Here is a 17,407-nt window from a genome sequence, read left to right as displayed (position 1 = left end):
TGATCATTACCCCTGTCGATCAGCGGTAAACCGCTGAGCTCCAGTTAAAAAAGTCTTTATATATCTAATATTATGTTTCCATAATATAAACCGTACATTAAAATTAAAGGTATAAATATATTGCTGGATGTTACGTTTTCGACAGCTCTTTGGTACGTTTTGTCTTATAATAAGTACAAGCAACGTCGGTTTGAGTAGAATGACTCACCTCAAAACTGCGGAAGTTAAACGTCATCTGTTGCTAAGCAACAGCGTTAGCGTCTAGTATGGGTGCCAGTCTTCAGTCATATTTCGAACTTATGCGCGATTTTTTAAGTAGGTATTTGATGCAAATGTTTTGACTGGTTGCATGCTACATACGGCGATTTCATACACGCGAATCTCTGTAGGCAACGTGTTTCTGCTAACTTAGTTATAAATGGCTGAAATTAGTTGGAAACGAGAGCAACCAAAAGTAGTGGATGAGGAGATGTTACAACAGGCAATTGAGAAACAGAGACCACAAGGGCAAGCTGGCGAGATAGCCCAGAAAGAGGGCATCCGATATGAGGAGGTTCTCCATCTGCAACTAGAATACAAGAGTAAGAATATCTGTAATATTCCACTTTTCTTCTATTCTTGTTAATACACAACACAGGTTTCTTATCTGTTGGACTTATATTTGCAATATTTTCTCCTGATGTGTATTTCTACAGACATCCTAAAGATTTACCACATGTGGCACTTCACCTCTCTAACAAAACTTCAATTGAATAATAATGTTATAGAGAAGATCGAAAGGTTGGAACACCTGACTAATCTGCTCTGGCTGGGTAAATTTGTCCTGTTACAATAATCTAGTTTTTGCAATATAACCGTTTGTCGAATTTCCAACCTGTTCTTCTTCTACTCAGATCTCTCATTCAATAGTATCAAGGTGATCGAAGGTCTGGACACTCTTGTGAAACTTCAGGATTTAAGTTTGTTCAACAACCGCATTTCCGTCATCGAAAACCTGAATTCTCTTCAAAACCTGAACATCCTCTCCATTGGAAACAATGCAATTGCTCAGCTTGATAATGTAAAATGATCAAATGTGGTTCAGATGTAGAAGACCAAAATTGTGTTATTCCAGTATGTCGGCCAATCATAACGCTCATAAAACTCACCTGATCCTGCAGGTGATATACCTCAGAAAGTTTAAGAACCTGCGCACTCTCAACCTCGCTGGAAATCCCATTTATGATGAAGAATGCTACAAGACATTCGTGACAGCCAATCTTCCACATTTGGTCTACCTTGACTACAGGCTGCTGGATGAACTGACTGTAATTCATTTATATAATAATACATTATAAATATTAATTTACTGTACAGTATAACCACATTGCTTGCATTTGGCTTTGACAAAGTGCATATGGCTTACCGTGTTTCATTCATATACATTTGACTCACATGTTTAGCGAGAGATGGCCATCACAAAGTATCAGTATGCTATTGAAGAAATACAACAAAATGAGCGGCAGGAGCAGCAGGCCATGGAGGCTCAAATAATCAACAACCAGGAGCTTCAACTTCACAAGGTGAAAATCTTGACTTCAAAATAATTTTCTTAAGTATTAAGCAAAGTTCCTGTATATTTCTAAAAAGTATACTTTATGTATTAAGTACCAGTTGTTAGTGTACTATTTCAGTACTACCTGGTACTAAATTGGTCTACTTAGTTTATAACAGTGTGCTTTTAAGTACACTTTATATGTAGAAGTGGTTAATTCTGAGAACAACTAGTTTACAACTACGTTTTCTTGGAGAAGTATGAAAAAAGTTCACTGAAAGTATACGTTTAAATGAAGAACTTACATTAATAAGGGCTTCCTCTGTCGTAGGTTTTATAATTCTGGTCTAACAAATTATAAAATGCATTTTAAAGCTCATGAATTTCAAAGCATTAAATATCAGTCCATAGTGATGCTAGAGATATACTCAGATCCAACTTCACTTGTCTGAGCCGCTTTTTACACACATTTACCCAAATGTCAATTCTTAAACTCATTTTAGTAAATACATGGTTTTTATTAAGTGTCTCTTTCTTGGCAGGATGCCTTTGTGGAGTTCTTGAATGGACCACAGCTGTTTAACAGCATGTTTACTGATGATCCGGATGCAGATATACTGGCTCTCCTTCCTGGAATGACAGCACTGCTGGAGTCATATCCTTGTTGTTGAAATTCAACCAAGATCAACCAAATTCTCTGTTTTTACCAATTTTTTTATTTTAAAAACATAATTACATCACTTATCAATAAAAATCCTAAGAGACTTCTAAACAGCCTATAAACCTTAACAATGCATTTACATATAAGAAAAAAATGGAAGGCTTCTGTACGCAGATATTTGATGCAGGCTTGAGTCAGCACACGCAAAGAACGGCTGAGGTCGAATGCTTTTTTGCATGCTACCAAAAAGCCGTGGCAGACAATCAGCAGAGAGCAGCGCAGATAGTAGCTGACTTTGAAAGTTCCAGGAGGCAGGTTGGTCACTTCAAAACTACTCTGTAGCTGCATGGGAGCAACTGACCTGCAAGAATATATACTCACAAAGTTTTACTCTATTGCAGAAGATTGTGGAAATAAAGAACATCACAGATGATGGGCTGCTCGAAGATCACATCAATACCTGCAGGGAAGGTCTGAACCAGCTCTCTGAAACACTCATGATCCTGGAATTGGAGTTAGTTGAACAACTGGAGGTCAGGATAAACAACGCTATTCAGTCTGGGGGTCATGACCCAACATTCAGATTATTGCTTCTAAAGATTGATATGGGTTAATCAATGACCACTTATAAAATAATTTATTTAAATAAAATATAATTATCCGAGTGCTTCTGTCGATTTGCTTGTTATGGAATCACAAATATGTCATTCTTTTTTTAAGGACATCATCAAAGACTTTGGTAGGAATTTATCGGAGATGGTTGTAGGCTTCATTGAATACGTGCAAGGCATATATCCTTAAAAAACAAATGCTGTTAACAATTTATGCATGCTTTTTTATATCATGCTGATGAGGCCTCTTTAACTTCGACACACATTTGCACAATGCCGAGACCTGGAGAACGAACACCATGAAAAACAACTGGAGATCGCTTGGCAACACTGGAGAAGGTGGCCAAAAATGAGCTAGAAGAAGAAATGCCTGATGATGTGCTCATGGTGAGTAATGGTCACTTCATGCCAAATGATTCTAAAGTGATTTTTTTAAGAATGTGTGTGTAACAAAGCCTTATTAACAAAAATGAATCATAATATTCTTGACTATTAGGGTGTCCTGATATGACATCAAAGGAAAATGTTTTTCTTAACTTAATTTAAAGAAACTATTTTATAATGCTTATATTTGACCTAGAATTAGTTGTGAATCAAAACCCCAAAACCATACAAATCTTTAAGGGGTCATGTGATATCTAGTATTAAAATGTTTTTGGATCCACTGAAACCCAATCGAATTTAAAACTTAAAAAACTGAATGTGTTATTAATGTATTACCTGTTTGTAAATGTTTGTGTACTACCTTTTACCACAAATTGTTATTTTGGTCATTTCTAACTTATTTTGAATAATGAAGGAATCATGCCCATATGGTGGCTTGAGTCCAGAGACTTTATCAGTATTGATCAGCACTCAGGACTCTCTGCACTGTAGCTTTTTGTAGATAAGGACACAGTGACCAATGCGGTTAGTGCTTCCCACGACACCCACCTACTGAAGATTGACAACAGAGAAGATGAGCTTCTGACACGGATCAAGAGCTGGAGCAGTGGCCTGCTAAAAACGGTAGAGGATTTTATTTTTTAGGTTATTTAGGTTTTATTTCTATTCCTTTCTATTGTTTTATATTACTGGTATGGTTATATTATATTGTTCATTTGTTTATGTTAATAGATAAATAACGAGGAGCTGATACGGAGTCGCAAACGCATCTCAGAGATCCGTTCATATCTTAGTTATGGGAAGAACCAGCTGGAGGACATGCAGTTTTCTGAAAACCAATTAGATTGTTTATAAAGTAAATGTGTGGAGAAGCAGGGTCAATTATATTTTTCTTTTTACAAGAAATGTATGAAATGTATCCTACTGTAGTTACAAATGTATCCTTGTGTTTATTCTCCTGTACAATGCTGCCACCTACAGAGCAGTGGCGATGTTACAGCAATACGATTTGGGGGCGTCTAGAGCCAGCTGTACATACAAGGGCATTTTAAATGGAGTGTGTTGGCATCTATAAATATGTTTTTTCTTCTTCTTTTTATTCGATGACAGTTTTGTAAACATTATATGAAATATATAGTTTAGCAGTAATTACTGATAATATCCAAGTGAACACATAACAACCCCTGTTCTCTGATTATTTTGTGACCTGCGTGCTACGTACAAATGTAATAAAAAGAAAGAAAAGAACTCTTTTATTTTCATTACAAAATATAAATATTAACACAGATGATCACCAGCTTTAAGAGACAGTTGTCATCCACCAACAGTCACCGATCACACAAAATAAAAACTTCATATCCCGTCCAGCGTGTTCCTAAATAGCCAATGAGGATCCAGCGTTCTAGCGATTCGAAGGCCGTCATCCAACCACAAACCAGGATGCTGGATCACATGACGCGGTGTTGCGCGTCTTCATTCTACGCCGAGGGACGTTAACGCGCGTCCTGCTGGAGAAACTCCGAAAGTCACGCGTCGTGCTGTCAGCGTTGCCCTTTTACTTCCTCCGGTGAATTAGATAAGCGACACGGGTCGGTTTGCGCTCGGGGATTTCCCCGAAGAAGCGATCCATCATGCCGGTCCGTAGCGACTGCTGTCTGGGCTCGTCGATGGCCTATACGTCCTCGGCCTCTCTCGTTCCGCCCCCGCCGATCAACACCCATCAGCCCGGCGTCAACACGTCTCTGCTGTACAGCGGATCTCAGTTCCGCGGACACCAGAAGAGCAAAGGCAACTCGTATGATGTCGAGGTAGTGCTGCAGGTAAACGACTAAAGAGTGCTGACTGTTTAGGGCAGATTGCAAAACATAACTCACGCGACTGTGATATGCCAAAATACGGGTTGTGTAGGTAAATCACATGGCTTGTAGACCTACGTAGAGTCATTTCCAAATAGGCAGCTCACGAGGTGTCGGGTCTGTGATGCTGTCTAAGCAGGCAGCGTGTCATGAGACGTGTTCACTGGTTCAGCTGTGTGTGATACGGCAACACTGTAATGTTTGTGTATTACAGGGCATCACATGTAGTTGTACATCATTGTGTATCAGCCTTCCACATTTTACGTCAGTGAATCTGAGGACATAACACGTTCAAGTTGAGGAAATTCAGAATGGTGCCTTCAGTGCCATGCGAGTACATTATTCAAAGCACTTTTGTTGTTTTTCACCTACAGCACGTGACCATGGAGGATTCTTACCTGTGTGGATATCTCAAGATCAAAGGTCTGACAGAGGTAAGACATTGCTGCCTCACTGGAACTTGAAACAATGCAGAAAGCAATCTGTGGTTTAAATGACTGGACTTAAGTAGTGATAATGCATTGATGCTTGGCAACCGTAAACAACCAAAGTCCACTTGACAGCACAGTAAAGGGAATGATCTCACCTTGTGTCTTTGTCATCCGTAGGAATATCCCACCCTCACTACATTCTTTGCCGGGGAGATCATAAGCAAGAAACGACCTTTTTTAACCCGGAAATGGGATGCGGATGAGGACGTTGATCGTAAGCACTGGGTAATAATCACGAGTCTCACCTGCTGTGCGTGTTGGAGCGCTGTGCTATGAATTGTGATTGTGGGAAATAATCTGCTCAATGTTAATTTTTTCCCTCTCAGGGGAAGTTTCAGGCGTTTTATCAGTATGCAAAAAGCTTTAACTCGGATGATTTCGACTATGACGAGCTAAAGAACAGTGATTACGTCTTCATGCGGTGGAAGGTGCAGTTTATCTGCTTACACAGTCTCAGCACTTACAGACAGTATAAGTGAAATAAACGCAACTAAATAAGTTTGCTGTTCTGATTGTTTGTTCCAGGAGCAGTTTTTGGTTCCAGACCACACGATCAAAGACATCAGCGGCGCTTCCTTCGCTGGCTTCTACTACATCTGCTTCCAGAAGTCCACAGCCACCATAGAGGGATACTACTACCACAGAAGCTCTGAATGGTACCTCTGTGTGCTCGTACTGGCTTAAAATAACTGTAGTATAAAGCTAAATAAACTGTCATTATAAATGGGAATTGGTTCACGGACACCACACCATGTGCAGTATGCTCTCTTAGTCTTTTAGTCGTGGTAATGACAGAAGTGTAATTCCAATGCAGTATTTCCTTTTTAACATCAGGGTAAAAACAACTTGTTGGGTCAGAGCTGGGCGATATAGCTAAAAATACTAATAAAGGGTCAGTTCAGCCAAATATTTAGAATTCTGTCATTGTTGACTCGCCCTCAGATTGTTCCAAACCTGTGTACATTTCTTTGTTCTCCTGAACTCAAAGGAAGATATTTGGAAGAACGTCAGTAACCAAACTGATCTCATCTCCAATTTACTGCCAAAGTGTTCAATGGAGGATTAGATCAGTTTGGTTACTGACACTCTTGCAAATATCTTCCTTTGTGTTTAGCTTAGTAGATTTATACAGCTTTTAAATGACAAGAGGGTAAGACAATTATGACAGAATTGTCTGTCATCATTGACTCACTGTTTGGTTCTGACCAACACAGATGAAAATATTTGGAAGATTTGGCCTCTCATTGCTCCCATTGTAGGAAAAATTACTTTATCGTTTTTTGGTTCTGTTGAACACAAAAGAAGACGTCTTGAAGAATGGAAGTCAATGTGGGGCCAAATCTGTCTGCTTATAAGCGTTCTTCCAAATATCTCTCTCTGTGTTCATCTGAACAAATAAATTATACAAATTTCTTTTTGGGAGAAGTTTCCCTTAAAAGGTATTTGGTAATATTTGATTTACCAGAGTTTTACTACCAAATAATAGGAGTAATAATACATTTGTATATACACTCGCACAGACGCTACTAAGATATAAATGGCAGTGGATAATTTGTAGTTTATTTTTGAACAAATGCCTTTGTATGCCTTCCAGCATGCCTTTTGTTATTTTATATTTTGCATCAATTTGAGGCTTAAAATTTGTTTAAAAAAAACAAACTTCTTAAACATCACTTTTTTTAAATCAAAGCCATCGGGTTTGAACTACATGAGGTTGGGTAAATAAAGATAGTATATGATAAATATTCCAAATGTTGCCCTGCCCTTGTCAGATGACAAAGAGCACAGTTTTAAATCTGTCTCTTCTACCACATTCTTATTACAGGTATCAGTCTTTGAACCTCACCCATGTTCCAGAGCACAGCGCGCCTATCTATGAGTTCCGGTGACACGCGAGTCCTTGTGTCAAAGCAAGAGGGACAATAAAACGGACAAAGGATGAGAGAGAGGAACTGTCGGATTATTACGCCAGGGACTCGCCCGTCCTCTCCCCTCGCTGAGCCCTAGATGATGGCACGGAGAGCCTTTTCAGGAGACACACGCTGGTCGGCGATTGGGATTCTGGGATTTGCAGCAGTGTTAGCGTTTGGTTTTTCCTTTTATGTTTGAGTTTGAGTTTTTAAAGCTTTTGTCCTCCAATCATCTTCGCAAAACCATTTTTATCCTTGATGTTTTGGAATTAAAATCACTTTTTTCTTTGCGCTGGATGGAAGAGCCAATGGTTGAGGTGATTTTTCTGTCGCCATGTCATTTGATAGCATGGCCAATTTCTCATGTCATTCTTCAGAAATGAGTTTTAATTTATTTTTAATGAAGCTGTATGTAAAGACGATGAAAAACCACAGACTGTGATCAGCACCGTGCGTACGGACATCTTTTACCAGCATGTCAAAGACGCGGCGTGTGCTTGAGGAACGCCAGCGACGTTATCTTGCCAAAAATGGCTACAGGGTTGATGTTCTCAGTGACAGGTTGGCTCTCGGACATAGTTTTCGTATAACAAAAGGTTTATCATCAAGACTCACATAGTTAGCAGCCGGATCCCTCGCTTCTACATGTGATATTTTTATTATGAAATGAGTCAGGTGTTTTGGAAAGAGGTATATTATGTTTGTATATGCTGCTTTGGATGAAACGTTTCTTTCTGAGTTTGAAAAAAATGATCTGGTGATGATTTGCGCTCATTGTTTTGCTATGCAACCAGAAAAATCTCAGCTCACAAGAATCTATTGTATGTTGGGTTTGGAAAAATCACATTTCTCATGCGTTCACTTTAATATTAACAGCTCAGAGAGTATTGCTCGGCATTTCGGGAAAGCAGTGCCGTGGAAAACGAGGTCCACGGTTACGATGTAACGGATAGACATGCGTACTATTGGAGGGCTCAGGAAGATGTACTTCTTTGAAAGCAAACAGACCAGATGCTGGACAGCTCATTTTTGATGATCTGATGAAAGTTGATCATAAGATGGCAACTAGCCCTGATCTGTTGCTACGGCACAGGAGAGACTGCGCCATCTAGCTGCAACAGCAGAACCTCTTGAGATGTCGAACCATCGTTCGTTTGATGATAAGAAGCTACATAATACACATACCCAGATCAAACCATTCAAGCTTTAGTCAAACCCTTTGCCTTAAAAGTCAGATATTTGTCTGTTGTACCACTTTTGTAAGCACTCAAGTCGATTAAGCTCTGTACAGACGGAAAGAAACTATTTGAATGGCAAATGAGTGTGAGTGCAAAGGTTATGAAAGCGTTCAAGATGTTTTAAAGGAAATTTTGCTGTACCTCATCGGCCAAACCTCTTTTTTCTAAAAGTAGACGAATCTTTAATAACAGGATTGTTCACACCACATCTCAGATGTTAAGATGCGTTGAAATGTCATTGAGATTTGTACATATAAAGTAATGCAAAAGGGATTTGCATCTATATTTGCTCCATGCCCAGGTTTAGTTGATGAACTTTGTAAGACATTATTCCCATGCATCCCCAATATTAGGCTTGTATTACAAACATATGTATATTTTACCCGACTCCGTTTTGGAGGTTTTTTTGTCCTTAACAAAAGCAAGAAACATGCTTCAACAAATGTTTGTTTGTGATGTTTAATCTGCTTCCCTTATGTTCAGTTTTCTTTGAATAAATGCTAAGGATATGAATGGCCACAGCATACACACACACTGTTATAGTGAATCAGAGGGATGTACATAATAGAGCTATGTTTGTGGTGTACATGAATGATTTAATTCTCTTAAATGATGAGCAATCTTTTTATTGGCACAAAGGATAAGAAAATAAAGGCTGTTCTTGTGACATGATTTGAGTTCCATGAGAGTTCTGTTACGGAAGCAACTTAACCGTGGATAGAAATGTACATTTGAGCTAGATACTGAAAAGAATGGTTGCTAGTTTGGTTTGCTTTGAAATAAAAAAAATGTGATGCAAGGAGCATAAAAATGTTTCATTGTGATTGTAAGCAACTTTGTCAAACACCAGATGGCGCTGTGTAATCTCTTTCAGGAACGATTTGTGCCACAGACTCAAATATGAAGAGTTCGGTTCCAAAATGAGATTTAAGATATAACAATCTAAAATAAATGTTATTGTGCATTTCAATTAATATCAATCAAACTGAAGTTGGATTGTGTTGATTTAAGACACAATAATTTAAAAAATACAGTCAACCAACACCACAAAAACATAATAAAACATATGTTTTTTTTTTATTACAAAACGGAACCAAACTCTTCAAATCTTTGTGAAATAATGCGTTGCAATTTAAAATGTTTTTTCTTTCACATGATCGGTTTTAAAGAATGGCCAACACATTTCACATCAGAAATCTATTTTGTGCATAAGCTTATTTATTTTTGATTATCCGCATACAGAGAAATAAAGTTGATTATTTTTGGTACATTCATGCTGGTTTTCCGGACATTTTGCAAGGTAGTTTAGGTCATTTTTGTGTTTTATTCTAACAGGACACTGCAGAACAAGTGCATTGCAGTATTCTGTTTTGCTCATTCACTGGGTGAAGGCTAAACTACAAAAGGATCCTCTGTAGTTCAGAAAACATTAAAAGTCTACATCTTATATTTACTGTATTGATTTGTACCACCCTTTGACATTTGATTTAGTAAAAGATTTGCCAGAATTGTGCTCGGGTGAAGACGTCAATGGAGATAAAGGAGTGGTTAAAAAAAACGAATAGAAATCTATATAACATTGATCTTCTGGTTGCTGACATCATTGAAAGGTCATATTCAAGGCTTTATCATGTTTATATTCATCATAAAATTTGTGTTCTTTCCAACAACAATTTCCCAAACGTTACAATTCTTGTGTTACAGGAATTTACCATATCAATTGATTCTGATGGGTCTTCATAAAACACACAGACACCTGCTAAAGTTTTTCCTCTGGTGTACTACATGATGTAAAACAATAATATGAATGGGTTTGGAGCTGTTGACCTTGATTGTTTATGACCACTCACATCATGTGAGGTACAATGCAAAAATACAACGAACAGCACGCAATACATGTCTTCCAATGCACTTCCGTCAAAAATGAGATAACACTGATTTATTAACAGGAGCAATCTGTGTTATTCACACCAGCAATGCCGGGAAAGAGAGGGGACATTCTTCATGGGAAAAGTATTTACAGTAGGTAATCAGTTACAACACGTACACACGCATTTCATAAACAGATACCTATTTGTACATTACTCATGAGTAATTCCACATTCTGTGTCAATGCAATGAAAACTTTGTTTATTGTTGTTCGTTGAAGGAATTTCATGTGTTGGCATTCCTGGATAACGTCTTATCATTGCACAAAACTCACGCAACAGTCCACACAGATTTCAGTTTCTGAAGTGATCAGTCACGCTTTATTCACGCTGTTTGAAAACCACAATAAAATACAGTAGCTCAAAGTGACATGTTGACCTGAAATGAGATTGAAATGCCTTGAACTATTCTTATAGTGTCCCTTTCTCTTCTACATTAATGGTGGTTAAGAAAATGAACAGTGACAGGTTTGTGCAAACAGAGCATTCAAATATTTTACTATATGAATGTGCAATAAATCTGCTTCCAGACAACATTTACAGTTTGTCGGTAACCATTATAAAACAGATGATAAAAAGAGCAGCCAAATGTTGAATAAAGTGGATTTTCGAGACCATTGCGATTTATAAAGAGACACACAGTGCCATACACACAAATACAAAACGAGATAAAACACTATGAAACATGACCGACCCTTTCCTGTTTAACGCTTAATTTTTTGGATAGATTGTGTTTTTAACATACAAAAATAATTGTAACAATATTTTACTTTAAAGTATCTGAGATGAGTATTATTTCAATGAGATTATTCAGTCATGGGAGTTTTTTTGTTGTTGCAGTTAGTCATCTGTAAATTGTTTAATTTAAACCCATTATTTAAGATAAATAAATGTGTCTGCATCAGATGTAGGTTGGGCACGCGCTGCGTGGAAATCTTGCTTTCTGTTTCCTTGATGCTTCTAATAATTCTTTTGTCAGCTTCAACTTCTGAGAATGTCTGAAGTTGCTTGTTTTCCTCATATACATCAGCTCAATTGACCTTTGCCACAGTGATGGGAACTACTCTGAAAAGGGTGTAAAGTTTAAAGTAAAAAGTGGAATTACTTGAAGCTAATGTGACTATTAAATTACTGTATTTTCATGCCATTCCCCTTACAGAAATGATGATTATTTCAGATACGTTGAAACATAACATTTTACTGTATTTTATAAAACTCTGAACCAATTCAAAGGCTAGGGAAAGAATTAGTACTCAACTACTACTAAATGGTACGCATGATTTAATGTCCAGAAACCTTATGTTACCATGAAACCGTCCTAATGCGGTGAGATAAAATATGTCAAAAGAAAACACTTCTTTAGATGTATCAGGGCAAGAGTCTTAATATCATTACAATTGTAAATCATTACAGAAATAACAGAAAAAAACATATCAAAGGTTTACGTATACACACAGAGTATTAAACTATGTAAATGATAAATAAGCACATAAACTAATTTAAGTCACGTCTGTAAATAAATGATCATAGTCTGTATAGTGTCTCAAATAGTGTTTTTGTAGACAAGTCTTAGGGATGAAATCAGCAAGAAAAAAGGAAAATTTAAAGGGTATTTAAGCCATTTTTGTTCTCCTTATAATTTTTTATAGTAGTTAACATCACTGTTGGTGTTGTAAGACCGGACTCTCCAGTCTGCGGAAGCGCACAGGTGCCGAGAACGCACGCACGCGCGCGCACGCACGCATCCACGCGGCTGCGTGTATAAATAGAAAGATGGTTAAGATTCAGTCATAGTCAGATTTGACAGAGGATATACAGCGATACATCTGCGCACTATGGAGGAGCAAAGATACCCCGTCAACATTTGTCTGACTGGAGTCATGCACAAAAATAGCTCTAAAGTAAGACACGCATTTTCTCGTTTTACATCCCGTCTTTTTTTCATTTGTAGGTATATTACACACTGTAAACAATTATTTTAACAAGTTTAAATTTAATCATTTCAATATTTTTTTTCAAAACGTTATTATTAAATCAATATAAGGCTACACTAGCTAATTTTATTGTTATGAATCATAATAGGGTTGTAAAGTTTTCTTGAGGGTATATTTGTGTGCAATATTTGCTTTTAATGCAAACAATCCTCTCGGGTTTGATTAAATCAATGTATGTATTACACACTTCACACGAGTCTAATAACATTTTCTTTTCAGTTGTACATGACTACTGTTCTCTGGTCAGATCACAGTGAGATCACTGTGTACAGGTCACTTAAAGACTATAAAACACTACACGTGAGTCTCCTATTTCTAATAATCTATATTTGGTTATATTTTTATTATAAATATAATATATTTGGTGTTTTTTTTTCATTTGTGTCCAATTTGTGTTATTAATACAGAGACAACTGAAGAAGAAATTCCCTACTTCAAACCACATTAAAGGTTCAGAAAGGATGGTACCCAAGTTTAAAGGTAATTATTCTGCCTGTTGCATCCTAATGAAACAAGCCTGCAGCTTTTTCAAATGTACGTTTTAAATTTTGTTTTTGTTTGCAGCGGCAAGAGTCATTAAGAACTTGCAGAAGTGGAACCCGAGTAAGTCAATGCTGAGGCTGAAAGCTCTGGATGAATATTGCACTGAATTACTCAAGAGGGATCCCAGTCTCTCCCAAAGTACCGAACTCATGCAGTTCCTGCAACCCAACCCTCAGGACCTCAGTTCAGACTTGACAAAAAACAGGTAAATAAACACCACAAAAACGACCAAACGGATCTTATGTATACCTATTAGATATCAACTACCAGAAGGCAGGATGGACATATGGATGCCTACAATATTAACTGCATTATCATAACAATTCTGTTTTGTGCATCAGTATAGTGATCATGCCGTCAGAGACGTCTATAGGCCTCAGTGAACGTAAAACTTCAGCCAGCGGCATCACTCAACCGTTTGTTTCTGAAACATACCGCTGTTTGGCCTCTTATGAGAGCAAGGACACCAAAAACCGCCCCTTCAAGGTTGAAACTGATGAGACAGTGGACGTGCTCATTAAAGACAAAGGAGGTTAGATGTTACACATCACAGCAACTGAAATGTTGTTATCTTCTTCTGAATTACTTGCTGAGAATGCTAATCTGGCTACTTTGAGAATGTTTTTGTTGTCTGTTGACATCGATATTCTTGACTTGTCTTGTCAGGATGGTGGTTGGTGGAGAATGAATCTAAACGCCTATGCTGGTTTCCTGCACCATACCTGGTGAAAGCCGAGACCGACGATGATGCCAATGATGTAATGGAGGATGGAAGTAAGGGCAGATTTAATCAAACCTCACAGATGTATTCATAGAAATGAGGCCAGTTTGACTTTTAATGAGCATATATGCTACGTACTACATGCTACAAAACTTAAGACTTACAAGTATTGCTATAAATGATCAGGATTACTTAGGAAGGCTATTACATGTCATTCTCACTAAACTTAAAAGATGCTAACAATCAGGGCTGGACTGGGAAAAAAATCAGCCCTGGCTTTTTTGGCCAAAATCGGCCCACCATCATCTCTGTCGACGGGGGGAGGGGGGTTCTGATGTGGGTGCATGGTCAAGTCTGTCGACCAGGGGGGTTAACATGCATACGTATCTTCTGCATTCTCTTTGCATGCACGCGCATTTATAATACATCCGTTTGAGCAGCACAGTCGTCCGTTCTGGCCCAATACGTTAGCGGCCCATCGGGAAAACTCCGGAAGGCCAGATTGGTAACAATCTGGCCGCCCCTGGTAACAATTATGGCACAAACCTTGTGGCAACTATTTGGCATTCGGACCTAACTGCTGCTGATCGCTTCATGCATCATCAAACACATCAGACCCCTCCGAGCATAGGTTTTGTGCACCTTCATTGTTTCTCGCTATTGATCATTTGTATATAGTCGATTTCTGCTCAACCTTGCCTGATTGCCAACAGTCAAACCACCAAGCTTAATTTGTCCAGTTTTGACGCTGGATGAATGCCTGTTAGTAAAAGTACTTACCCTTGTATATAGACAAGATATTTATTAGCTGTTGTATACATACTGACCACATTTAAATTCCTCAGGTGTTCTCTATGTTGCTACCAGAAGTTTCAAAGCCATGCACAGTGACGAGATATCTGTTGAGATTGGCTCCTTGGTGGAGGTGTTGCAGAAATCTGACAATGGCTGGTGGATAATTAGGTAAGTCTTCCTATCATTTACACCATGAAATCTACACCTGTTATTAAGTGAGCGAGTATGCGGTTCCTCCTCTGGAATTTACAGGAACGTGCCATATACTCTACATCCTCCTTTTCATGTAAACAAGTTTTGGCAGTTTGCACTTTTTCCTTTAGTGCTTGTTTACCTCAAGCGAAATTAAACTGAAAAGCTCAGTCAATTTGTATAAGCTCTTTGTTCCTTTTTTTAAATAAATCAAGGGCTGATATTTGACTACCTTTGTCATTCTTTAGATACAACCGAAAGGCTGGGTATGTACCCTCTATGTACCTGCAACAGAACAATAACCCACTGATTCGTATAATACCAATTCAGAAGCAGATTTCCGCTCTTGACCTCTCAAAACTTCAGGGTACTGAAGACAGTTCCTTGTGGGTCTCCAACCGCAAGCTCAGCAGATCCCAGGGAAACCTAGCGTTGCTTTCAGGAAGCACCCTGTCCCCTAGAGATAAACAGATGTCACATTCACTGAGCGTACTCACTGATAATAGAGAAACACTCCAGACTCCACCATCCATCCATGTGGAATTTGCCGAGAACCATAAGCGGGGCAGTCTGAGTGAGGACAGCGAGGAAAATAGCATAAGTGATGACAGCAGCTCCATAAGCATCAAATCGGCAAGTCTATGCAGCACAGAGGATCTGTTCAGCCGTGGGTGCACCACCATGCTGAACTCTTCAGGCAGCCATAGCCCCGACAGTGCCACACGAGGCAAGATGATTGACAACAGATCAGATCCCACTATCAGAAAGATGCCCGGCACGCCCAAAATACCTCCCAGACCACAACCTAAAGAGATAATCAAACGCTGCACAACAGTCACACGCAAGAACCTGCAGAGAACCAGTTAGGTCGGCCGGATTTCTGAAAAATGGTGATCTGAATTTTGTGATACTGCTAGTTTTGTCACATGAGAACATTCCATGCCAGCAGATGGCATAAAGCTTAACACTGATCAGAAAAGAAACTCTTGTCCTTGAACCACGATTGCACATTTATTCCTTTAACACTTAAAGTTTGCCTGTTATTCTCTGGAACAGATTATTATTATAGCTGTATAATACAAAATGTTTTGCTGCCTGTTTTCCTTTGTTGCTGTCTGGATGGGAAGGCAGCAGATTTTGCTTTCACTAAAGAGAAAGTGAAAACAAACACAGCACATACTGTTTATGTACTGTATCAATTCATCAGTTCTTTTTCAAAATATTTATCTCAAATGTGTGTCCGTCCTAGTTTGTCCTCTTATAAATCCTTCCATAGTGGAAATTATTATACGTGCCTTATATGCATTCTGTACCTGTACATGTGTTGCAGTATATCTGAACATTAAGTTTTTTATTTTTTGTCAATACAATAAAATCCAATAAAACCGGTATGTGTGGAAGAGGCTTTATTAATGTATTGAGTGTGAACTAGTTATATTACATACATCTGTAGGATATAAATGTAATTCATTGTACATTACACATACAGCAAGGGGAAAAAAATGAAGGCCATTCCAAATTTTCGTTTCAATGTGCATTTCTTTCTCCTTGAATTTCAACAAAATCAAACCTCTGGAGTGTCAAAGTCATCCAGCAGCAATTTGTAAGACTGATGCATGATAAGACACATGACATTTTTTCTATCTTTTCTTAAATAAATGTAGAAATATTACTGTTGCAAAAAAGTATATATGAACGTGTTTTCTTTGCAGTATTTGAGGGCTGAAAAAAGCTTCTTTTCAGTTATTTTACCTGTCTCCAGTTTTCATTTTTTCTCATAGCTTATGTTAGCTTAAACACTTATTTATGTTACGCATAACAACTAAGACCTAAGTGTGAAATATTACGTTAAGTATGGCACGCACATTTAACCTTTATTCATTCATTTAATTGGATAAACTTTTGTTCATGTTTATCATTGCACACCAATTCGCATTTATCCTAAATAGCATTAACAAGAGTCCTAACTTGGTTTACATTTTGTAAGAGGCTAACCTAATCTATTGTTTAACTGCTTAACATCCTGCTCATTGCTGGTCTTCCACGGAGTAATCACTTAATTTCCATAATACTGAGAAAGTCTTATTTGCTATTATGAAATGTCATTTAAACCAGTGATGTGGAACATTTCCCTTATTAACGTTTGACTACCAATGTATTTTTTCCTACTATGGGAGTCAATGGGGGGCAAAATCTGTCTGTTATAAGCATTCTTCCAAATATCTTTCTATGTGTTCATCAGCACAAAAAATAAACAGATTTGGAACAAGTGGAAGCTGGTAAATGACGACAGAATTTTAGAGTGAAGAATCACTTTAAAGTTTAACATGTACTTCATCTGTAATATTTTAAAAGAAAAACATCCCCACAGTTTGCATAGTTTTTTTACTGTTTGCCTGGCCGTGGGCCTGCTTTAGTATTACAACTATATATTTTTACTAGACTTATTTAATATTACATAATGCAATTTATAGTCCGTTTAATATTTGACCCGTGTTTCTCTCTCCTGTACCTTAAATGTGAGCTTCTCAACCACTGTGTGTGTTAGT

General features: G+C 37.9%; 3 protein-coding genes across 3 annotated transcripts; all 3 read left to right on the top strand.

Annotated features, from left to right (window-relative positions):
- The first annotated feature begins 24 nt into the window (after positions 1–24).
- drc3 (dynein regulatory complex subunit 3) lies at positions 25–4,438 on the top strand. Its single transcript, XM_056751691.1, is given in 13 exon segments — positions 25–581; positions 696–812; positions 894–1,060; positions 1,161–1,307; positions 1,443–1,562; positions 2,077–2,193; positions 2,340–2,510; positions 2,597–2,728; positions 2,916–2,986; positions 3,071–3,123; positions 3,126–3,193; positions 3,683–3,814; positions 3,923–4,438. Coding segments are annotated over 13 exon segments (1,581 nt in total). The 5' UTR covers positions 25–418; the 3' UTR covers positions 4,046–4,438.
- Positions 4,439–4,575: 137 nt separating this feature from the next.
- Positions 4,576–9,357, top strand: gid4 (GID complex subunit 4 homolog). Its single transcript, XM_056751689.1, has 6 exons — positions 4,576–5,010; positions 5,421–5,480; positions 5,655–5,762; positions 5,864–5,965; positions 6,063–6,193; positions 7,363–9,357. Exons 1-6 carry the CDS (start codon positions 4,822–4,824, stop codon positions 7,424–7,426), a joined length of 654 nt encoding a protein of 217 aa, XP_056607667.1. The 5' UTR covers positions 4,576–4,821; the 3' UTR covers positions 7,427–9,357.
- A 3,060-nt stretch (positions 9,358–12,417) lies between these two features.
- On the top strand, positions 12,418–16,247 carry noxo1a (NADPH oxidase organizer 1a). The gene is made up of 8 exons (XM_056753176.1): positions 12,418–12,514; positions 12,827–12,907; positions 13,015–13,087; positions 13,172–13,355; positions 13,492–13,682; positions 13,817–13,924; positions 14,717–14,834; positions 15,107–16,247. The coding sequence occupies exons 1-8, from the start codon at positions 12,449–12,451 to the stop codon at positions 15,723–15,725; spliced, it is 1,440 nt and encodes a 479-aa protein (XP_056609154.1). The 5' UTR covers positions 12,418–12,448; the 3' UTR covers positions 15,726–16,247.
- The last annotated feature ends 1,160 nt before the right edge of the window (positions 16,248–17,407 follow it).

Source organism: Triplophysa dalaica, chromosome 7 (assembly GCF_015846415.1).
Source record: "Triplophysa dalaica isolate WHDGS20190420 chromosome 7, ASM1584641v1, whole genome shotgun sequence".
Lineage (NCBI taxonomy): Eukaryota > Metazoa > Chordata > Actinopteri > Cypriniformes > Nemacheilidae > Triplophysa > Triplophysa dalaica.
The sequence above is the reverse complement of the archived record's forward strand: the minus strand, read 5'-3'. Positions and strand labels throughout refer to the sequence as shown.